Genomic DNA, 9,907 nt, shown 5'->3' with positions numbered 1-9,907 from the left:
ATAGCACTTCTTTTATTTTCAGTGTCAGTTAAGTGGTTCTTACATGTCAACAAATATGTATTTCAAGTCATAATTACACAATGCTATATGATAACAATAACCTTAAATTGTAAACTGATTGGCAACCTCTGGCAACCCCAACACAGGAGAAAAAAAAAAAGTCATTTTAAGAATCATGGAAAGCAGCTGAAAATATGACGTGTGTAGCCAAGATGCGCAAAGTAAGTAAAATTGTCTGTAAGCAGCGATCAGATTGACTGACTCAAACTTTCAAAATTTCCTTATGATGAACTGGAAAATAATTGTGCCCTTATCCCTGCGTCCAAAGAGACATCTCTCTCTTCCCCCAGCTTCCCTCTCCAACACACTGCAAAAGGGTGACAGCAACTAATGCAACACTACCAAACAACAAATCTAGCTAAGAACACGTGCATAATCTTGGCACTACAAGCAGGCTGCTCCAACTCTCTTTCTGCATGGTAACATGGCATGGAAGAAAAGGAGGCATTTGTTAAGATTTCAACATTGGTGATCGAGATGCTAAAGAGCCTCAGTGCTAGCTAGAGCGCGTGTTGGCCACATGCAGACAGGCCGCTGGTCTGGCTATGGCCTGGCTGAGCAGTTTGTTTCTGACCCCACAGGCCAAGTTCTACCCTCAGTTAAATGCCTGCAACGTGTATGGAAGATTCACGACTAGCGAGGGCAGAATTTGTCTCTGCCTGTTGGGGGTAAGAGAGGGATCCTGGTGCCCACATTAGCCGCATGAAAACATACAAATACATAACACGAGTGATCTTCATGAGGCAGTGACATTGCATTAGAAAAGCCCTGAGTGTTGTGCTCCTACCAAGTGTAAGTGCAGTCTGAGGGAAAACATGAGCACCGAGGCTGCAAGTACACGGCCAAACCACACTGCCAGAATACCGAGAGATTGACCTTGGGGTTTGTATTACACACTTTAGGTTGGTTATAATGGAAGCACCTTTTGTCTGTTAATCGAGTTTAGCTTTCAGGCCAGCTTGGGAGAGGGCAGTAGGAGAGGCGGGGGAACCTGGGTATGAGAAACAGATATGCCCCATATCCGCTCATTTTCATTTATTAATATTAGTATCTATTATTTGTATTACCATAGTACCTAGGAACTCTAGGCATGGACCAGGGCCCCACTCTAGGGTCCAATAGGAAAAGCTTTTGATCTCTCCTGTCTAGGAAAGGTCCTGCCTGGCCCCACATGCGGTCATTTAGAACTTGTGCAAAGCGGGGGTAAAATGCTTTCAGGCTGATCTGCTGGCTTTTAACATCCGCTTTACACAAGTCACACCAGGGCGAGGCCAATGGAGAATCAGGCCTGGAACCACAAAGCATTTGCTATCAGATGGTCTCATGTCTAACCTTCACTGAAAATGAAATCCCTTTCATTAGCCAACCCAGGCATGGTTTTAGACATGGGGAAAATCTCGTATGTATGATTGCCGAATCCACTTCCCCATCCCCCATCATTGACTTTGTATTGTCCATTTTTAAAGAAAGCAAATCCGAGTTTTGATGACTGGGACTGTATTGATTTCAGGCCATGCAGCATGTTATGACAGCCGAAAGCAATTCCAACCGCCCCCTGCGCCATGTAACTACTCTGTTAATGGAGGTATTTGAGGATTTACCAAGCGCTGATTTAAAAGGCCCGTTGTAATTACACAACACACTGCAGGACTGTGCTCCCTGACACATGCCTCCATCCTCTTCCAATCTAGAGCACTAGACCTGGCTGCCGTGACATTTACACAGTTTCACTGCTTTTCAAAAACATCCCCTCGGGATGTAGGGCACTAATTCTTTCACAAGGCCAGAACCTCAGCTGAAGTCAATGGAGCAGTGCCAATTTACACCAGCATTCCCTACTGAGAGAACCAGCAGAAATTGGCCAACGATCAGTAGGTCACCATTAGAAGAGTTAAAACAGGAACATTTGCATCCCAGTCCACTGTGCATAGAGTAAAAACAACGAGGAGTCCTTGTGGCACCTTAGAGACTAACGCATTTATTTGGGCATAAGCTTTCGTGGTCTAGAACCCAAATAAATTTGAACTTATGCCCAAATAAATGTGTTAGTCTCTAAGGTGCCACAAGGATTCCTCGTTGTTTTTGCTGATACAGACTAACATGGCTACTGCTCTGAAACCTGTGCATAGAGTAGTCCCCTCCCCCACGCCTCACGTTTCATCAGTTAAAACAGCCACACTCTGCTGGGGGCTCTTCAGAATTGCTGTTTTAATAGCAAGATTGAATAAACCAGCCACTGCCCACAAGGATAAGATGGGCCGTATTAACCCATCACTGGACCGTACACAAATGTACACTTCAGGTTTGGCCCGGCCGCCCCTCTGTCATGGCTTTGCAACCTGGCGCACAGAGTCACAGTGCCGCTCAGGTTTGGCCTGTCCATTTTGGGCTCCCTCCAGGAATGTGGGCCCTAGGTACATGCCTTGGTTGCCTCTGTGTTAATCTGGCCTTGAGCATTGGCTGCTGAGAATGAGACAGTCAGGGAAAGTATGGGCCGTGACCCCCTTAGCACCAAAGTAAGCTCATGCACAGCCCAGGGCTCAGGCTTGTATTCTGAACCCAGGCCAGGGAGCAGTGGGCAGAAAAGGAAGAGGCATAAGCAGCAGACGCACAGGTCCCCAGCCGAGGGGCTTCCTCACTAGGGAAAAGCAGGATGTTCTTAACTGGAGATAACTAACCTGAGGTAAAATCCTAGTGAAGACGAGGCAATATGTAGCTTTCATGAGTTAGCAGGTCAAGAGAAAGACTATGGGGGATCTTAGGACTGACCTTGACCTGATAACCAATCTGTTTGGTCTTCATTAGGATTTTACTTCACGTTACCTAGCAGGGTGGGCATAGTGGCCCCAGCCCCCCAGTGCCGGGAGGTGCGGCCCCAGCCCCCTCAGCCCTGGGAGGGAGGGCAGTGCAGCCCCAGCCCTCCCCCCAATGCCAGGAGGGTGGGCTGTGCTGCTCCAGCCCCCCCAGAGCTGGAGCACCGGGAAGGCAGGCAGCACGGCCTGAGGGCCACCGCACAGGGGGAGCCGCAGAATGGGAAGCACGACGGGGAAGGCCTGGGGGGCTGAGCGTGGGAGAGGCCACACCTGGCTGTTTGGGGAGGCACAGCTGCCCCCAGCCTATGATACCCACCGGCAATGAGCACCTGACAGCCTGCCCCAGAACGAGCGCAGGTTAGTGACATCAGAAGCCAAGCGTTACTATTTCTCTACCTTGGGGTCTGCATTCACATCCAGTGCCGGGCATGCAGGGATTTGCAAGACCCCTGGTGCTGCTGTCTCCAGGGCTCCATGATGGCTAGGCACAAAACATTCCCAATGGCTCAGCTTCCCCTCCCCCCTCTGGTACGGACAGCTGGGATGATTTAGTCCAAATTCGTTGCGCAGGGCGGAAGATCAAAACAGAATATGGAAGATATCAGATTACAGAATGAGGCAGCAGCAAGATCACTCTCTCCATGGCCAAAACCATGCACGGGAGCCAAGAATGTAGTGCAAAGGCACCCAGGAGAAGGAAGAGCACCTGTACCTTTCCCGTAAATCGGTCACTATTCAGCTGTGCAAAGGGAGGAGAACAGAGTGAGCGTTTGGATCCCAAACAGGGACGCTGCTTTCGAACTGCACATTAAAATACCTTATTTAGTCCTAGCCCAAAGCTGTCAATTAAGCTTTCACGTGGTTGACTTAAGTTTTGAATGGAATCCAGCCTTGTAAAACAAAACATGGTGAATCTCTTCTGAGCAGGGAGAAGATCTGTCTGCGTGTCACCACCTGAACTTTTGGCTTCAGCAGACTTGCCCAGAGGAAAGAAAGAAAAGCAAAATTGCCCCACTCCTGGGCTCCTCCCATCTCCCACTTGTGACAAGTCATCCCAAGAAACAAAACCAAACCATGTCCATCACAACACACAGGTCATGAACATCCCATCCTGGAAGGTCCTGCTGCCGTTGCTCCCAGAAAACACACTCTACGCTGTTTCAAACACAACTATTTTGCCAGATCTTTACATGTTTGCTTGTTACTCACGGGTCTAGCAAACAGAGAGAGACTGCTCAAGGCTGTGTGCATACTGACCCTTGTGAAAGAGCATTCTAAACAGTTAGTAAATACAGCCCACCCTCTGCTGGTGAACTGACAGCTGCTGAAACTCTATTCAGAGATAGACCAAATCAAAAGAGAGCTGGTCAGGGAATTATTTCCCCCATCAAAAATCTCAGGTAACATTTTCAAAAAGTACCTAGGTGACTTTAGGAGCTGAACTGCCATTGACAATCAATGGGGCATAGGGTCCTAAAGTTACTCAGCTGCTTTGGATGAATATTTCTTAACTGTCTCTAGTTTTTAGCCACTGGTTGAGGTGCGCCGCTGCAGCTGCGTCTGTTCAAACCCCAAGTCTAGACGGGCAGCCCGCGATACACAGTGACGTGCATCCTGGGTAAGCTCCCCCTGTGAGACATGTTCGGTGTGTCTAAATTAGGGGTTTGCACCAGTGCAGCCACGTCACTGTAGCTACACCCATGGCTGAAAGCCGAATGTTCTGATTTGTTTCAATGCATTGCAATGTGCAAACAGTTATAGTGAGCCTCTGCACCGTGCACTGCTGTTCCATGTACGTTCTTCTCTATACAATTAAGAGGCTTCCACTTCATGCTACTTCTAATTAAGGGAACAGGAATGCATCATGGGAAATGAGGCAATAAATAAGTTTCCTCTCCAGCTAAAGGCACTTAGAAGCAAACTCATCGAGACTGACAAATGTTTAATTTTCTCCAGGTACATGGCAAAATGTTCTTTCCCCAATCTGATGACTCAGAAAACCCCAGAGAATTAGCAGAAGAATGTTTATATAAGGTTGTGCAAAATTCCTTCCTGAAACCCGAACCTTAACTCATCACAATGAAACACAGGACAAAGGGATGGTGGAACTTCCTTCAGGAAGATTGCCAGGAATGGGTACTCAAAATACAGCATCCACATGAATGTACAGACAGTACTAGTTGCTCAGAGTTTAGTAACAATAAGAGGATCCATTTTTTCCTTGATATATGCTTATAATTCCAATATGGACAGTAATTTACTTTCCGCTGTATAAATGTAAATGATCATTTGCCTCAATGACAGCTGCTCGTGTGATTTGAGGTTAACCTCTAAACGACTTATATACTAACCCCAGTAAATACACACAGTGACAACTGACTTCCCCAGAAGCTGAGCATGTGGACTGAGGGGAGTATGAGCCAGAGGGCCAGATCCTCAGCTGGTGCAAATCGACACTGAGTAAAGTGACAGACCTATCTAGCGCTAGGGGACCTTTAAAGGGAGGTTCCCTCTGGCTTGAGGGGCCTTACGAAACGCTTTGTGGGGCAGAACCATATTCAAGTCAAGAAGCAGCTAAAATGGTCCTTTTGGCTCTGTTTGGACTATCCCTAGTTTCTTCCTTTCAAAAAAAATTCTGCATGCCATAGTGACATGCAATTGCTTTGTTCCTCCAGAGACATCCTGTAACACACAGGGCAGATCACCTTCAGGGTATGTGAGGGCTGAAATTTCATATGGCAGCAAGGTAGTAGCATGCTCTAGCTCTGCCATGCTTCCCAAGGCAGCAATACATTTGAAGCCTGCAGGGAGCACTTGCTTCAAGAAAAAGGTCCTTAAAAACAGCAGTATAAACAGTGCACACTCTCATTGTCACCATTTACTATTGAAACATAAATTAATTGCATGAAGGTCTTACAAACCATGCATGTCAGAGCCTTTGGGGGCACTGGTATCTGAGGCCCTCTTGCAGTATGATGGGATGAACAAACACACACTCAAGACAGGAACAGCTTAAACAGCAGCAGCAACATAAAATTTCTATGAGGTTAGACCAGAGTGACCAAACTGTGTCTTGTGAGTCAAATGTAGCCCATGGCTTTCTACAATGCAGTCCATGGACTCCCTCATCTTTAATGCGGAGGGCGGTGGTGGTGGAAAGACTCCTCGGGAGGCATGTGCAAAGCCTTGGGGAACTAGAGGTCCAAGAATTCAATGCTCCATAAGTGAGATAACACCCACTGTCTTAAAAAGGAGGCCATTTCCAATCTGCTTTTCTTAATGCAAAGTACCTGCAGCCCTGGAGCTCTGGGTAAGTTGCCCAAGTGATGTTCAGTTGGGCAAATTTGGTTGTCCCAGGTTAGACTGACTGAGAAATGACTCACTAACCCTACAGCAGAAGCCCCATTTATCTAACTAGGACAAATGAGCTTTTGGGGTGGGCAGAAGACTTAATTGCAAGCTATTCACGCTGGGGCATGTAACCCACTGTTAGCCATTCGGGGATTTCAGATAAGATGGGTCCAGATAAACGAGGTATTACAGTTTTTAAAAGAAATGCTGGTGTGTACGTCATCCCCTTTAGAAAAAGCAACCTATATGTAATGCCCTTTAAAGACCCTCTCCCAAATCAAACTAACAACCTTCAGGTTGCTTTTATCACAGATCTTGCCTTTGTATTGTCTTAAATCATCTGTGAATCCAGAACCAGAAGGGAATCTTTTTGCTTCACCCTAACTTTGACTCCTGAGTTGCTTGGTTCACACAAGTGCTTGTTTAAACTCTGGATGTATCAAGCCACGGGATCCAGAAGAGGGTAGATTATACTTTGCTGGGCAAAGTCTCCTTTGCAAGGGCGCTTACTGGTAGATTCAGCAAATGTTGAAACGGGTTGAAGCTTTTTCTGGCTGCCCTTTATTATGTAAAAAGCCCCCGGAAAAGATGCTCCATTCTAGGGTGCGACTATCTTTGGAGATTCCTCTTCTTGTTAAGTTTTCACAAAATACAAAATTAAATGCATTTTCTACATACAGAGCCAAGACTCAAGTAAGCGACTAGCATACGTACAACAACTTACACATTCAGTCTTGTTTTTAAAAAAATATAAATATCAATAACGTTCAGGAGCATCGTGGGTTGGTTTTATTTTTAAGGCTTCATTCTTTCAGATCCTTCATTATTTAACAATAGTGCCTCACTCTGATTGAGGTGTTGGGGTGGTGGTGGGGGAAGCAGAGGCAACCATGCCATGTTACCAAAGATGACATCTTTGTCCATGATGAGCTGGCCCATTCAAAAATAAGTGCCTCCTCCTCATACCTTGTAGCCAGAGAAATCTTTCACCTCCCTCTAGTGTGAGCCAGGCTGGATTAAGTTTTCATAGTGAGCTCTCGGGGCGATGGCATAGGGAGAGGAAAACAAAGACTTTATTACTGGTTTTTTCCTTCCTTGGATTCTCTTTTTAAACCCATCGCTCCACTGTAGTTGTTGAGAGCTCTCTGAAAAGTATGCCGATTAAATAAACTCAAGCAGAAGAGCTGTACCCGAGGCTTGTCCGGGAAAGGTTAAAGTGAAGAGGCCGATGGTGTAGGTAAACTACTGCTGACCCCCGGGGGGGCTGTGGCTGGGGCCGCTGCTGCTGTTGTGTCCGTGGGGATGAAGTCTGTAGGGAGGCTTTCCGTCAGGCACTTGAGCTGTTCCTGACCCAATTTAATCTTGTCGTCCAGCTCCCGCTGCTCTATGAGAAGCGTGGACTTCATCTTCACAAAGTGCTGGTACTCCTGGAGCTGCTCCTCCGAGAGGTAATTGCCCAAGATGTCCAAGACCACACGTTCTCGCCGGTCCAGGTTCTCCTTCAGCTCCCGGGCATCCTCATGCTGGCCAGCCAGCAGCTTCCTCTTCTCATTGAGAGAGCTCTGCCACATCAGAGACAGGGAATTAACATCACAGTGCTAATCCCACGACCTCTTCCCCTCCCCACAGACAGCCTTGCCCTCCTCTGGCAGTGATGGCCTGGGGACTATGCTTCCCTCTTTCATGGTCACACACATGGAGAAGGGGAATAACATTTCAATGTGGCTCAAACATGAATCCTACTCAGTCATACTCTGAAGATGTTTGGTCAACATGGTGGGTGAGGTCATATCTTTTATTGGACCATCTTCTGTTGGTGAGAGAGATAAGCTTTTGAGTTTACACAGAGCTCTTCTTGTCTCTCTCACCAATAGAAGTCGGTCCAATAAAAGATATTACGTCACCCACCTTGTGTCTCCAATACCCTAGGACCAATACTTCATACAGCATGGTCAACATGGTGCAGATGGGGTTAGAAATTGTTAACAAAACACGATCGAGCCATGGTTTCTACCATGCTTTTGCCCCCCGAGCATGGTCTGGCCACAAAGGGCTAAAACATGGTTAGCTGGAGCCAAGAGACCACCATTTGTCCAACTATGTGCTGCTTCGTCTGCAGTTCTGCTTGCACAGCTGATGGTAAGACCAGTCAAAACAAATGCTTTTTTTACATTGCCAAGATGCACGGGGCGAGAGTCATTTGTACAAAATATCAGCCAAGATTCGTGGGGCCAGAATTGTGTTTTTTATACCCACAGAACAGGCTCAACTGTTGGCTCCACTTTGGAGGCTACAATCCTATATATGGCTGGGAGTTTCAAAGGTTCCTAAGAGACTTAGAGGCCCGGTTCCCGTTGACGCACCTAATTCCTTGAAGCCCGTTTGAAAGTCCCAGCCTATATGTGTGTGTTCTTCTAATCACCCGTTTGTTCAGCACTCTGAAAATCATCAACGTTCTAAAGTTTACAAAAAGAGACATACCCGCTCTTCAGTATTCACATCTTCACCTAGGCTGCTCAAAACGTTCTCTACCCGGGCCAGACGCCCTGAGAGGGAGAGCAAGAGGTTCACCACTTTATCCAGGTCGCCTATGAACATCTTGTATTTGTCAAACTCATTGGGCTTGCATAACTCGCTGATCAACACCTCCACCTCCTCTCCCAGGGCATTATTCATCTTGATGTCTTCTAGCAGGCTCTCCTTAGCTTCCTTCAAGATCTCCAGTTTGTGGGACAAACTCGTGATGAGCTCAGCCTGGTAGGAGGGAAATATTATTACTAGTCTTTATAGGGTATGCTATGCTGTCTGTGTGACCATATGAAAACATGGCCCTGGTCCCATTAGAATGAAAATTCAGCAAATGCTGACAATGATCACAGCGGGATGAGCTGGAGAGAGAAGAGGAAATGGAGGAGACAGTGAAACTCAATGGGAGAAGGTTTGAGCTGTTGGCCAAATGATATTAGGGTACCGCTTTACTTGCCTAGTAGCCCAAATCGTAACCTGCTTTTGTAATGATTGGGCAAGATTTTTGGTGCCACGCCTTGATGCACCACTTGATATACCTTAAAGGGAATATTGAAACTTCCCTTCCTTTGTAAAGTGCTTTGAGATCTCTGGATGAAGAGTGCTTTATAAGACTGTATATATTGAAATCAATGGGAGTTAGGCACTTAAGTATCTTTAAAAATCTGGGCCTATATCACACTCCCACACCTTCAGGATTCTTGTTTGCATGTTACTTTTTGCACTGTCCTTTGTTCAAATAAACATTATTTTAAAAATTGATTGAAAAAAAGGAGCAATCGTGACTAATTAACCAAGACTCTGGCCAGGGTTGTTACGGTGTAACAAATGCCAGGGCTGGAAGTTGTTAGCTGCATAGTGCATGCTGGCTCAAAAAGCCTTGAGGGAAAAGAGAAAAAAAACTTGTCATGTTTTTCCCTCCTATTTTTGTCCTCTTAGACTGCACTATAAAGTGCTAAAAGCTTGGGGCTCTGAAGGACGTAGAAACCTAAGCATCAGGTGCAAGTACCATTTTCAATTTCAGCTTCAGCCAGAGCCGTGGCATTTCTCCCTTGGCAGAACCCACAACCTGGGCTGAAGTGGCCCTCGGCAAAGAGAAACAAACCAGCATGTAGCTTTACCAGCTAAGGAGAGTTAAAGCTCATTTTGTGAAAACC

At 46.4% G+C, this 9,907-nt stretch overlaps 1 protein-coding gene across 3 annotated transcripts in view; it reads right to left on the bottom strand.

Moving 5' to 3' along the window:
• The window catches only part of SHROOM3 (shroom family member 3), a 102,123-nt gene continuing 92,216 nt past the window's right edge, over positions 1 to 9,907 (bottom strand). For all 3 annotated transcript variants that reach the window (XM_037896724.2, XM_027828808.3, XM_037896723.2), the window contains exons 9-10: positions 8,706 to 8,978; positions 1 to 7,786 (exon numbers count right to left, since the gene is read on the bottom strand). In XM_037896724.2, coding sequence (XP_037752652.2) covers positions 7,436 to 7,786; positions 8,706 to 8,978 — 624 coding nt within the window. In that variant the 3' untranslated portion in view covers positions 1 to 7,435. The remainder of the gene's footprint in view (positions 7,787 to 8,705; positions 8,979 to 9,907) is intronic.

This window comes from Chelonia mydas, chromosome 4, assembly GCF_015237465.2.
Source record: "Chelonia mydas isolate rCheMyd1 chromosome 4, rCheMyd1.pri.v2, whole genome shotgun sequence".
In the NCBI taxonomy this organism is placed as follows: domain Eukaryota; kingdom Metazoa; phylum Chordata; order Testudines; family Cheloniidae; genus Chelonia; species Chelonia mydas.
The sequence above is the reverse complement of the archived record's forward strand: the minus strand, read 5'-3'. Positions and strand labels throughout refer to the sequence as shown.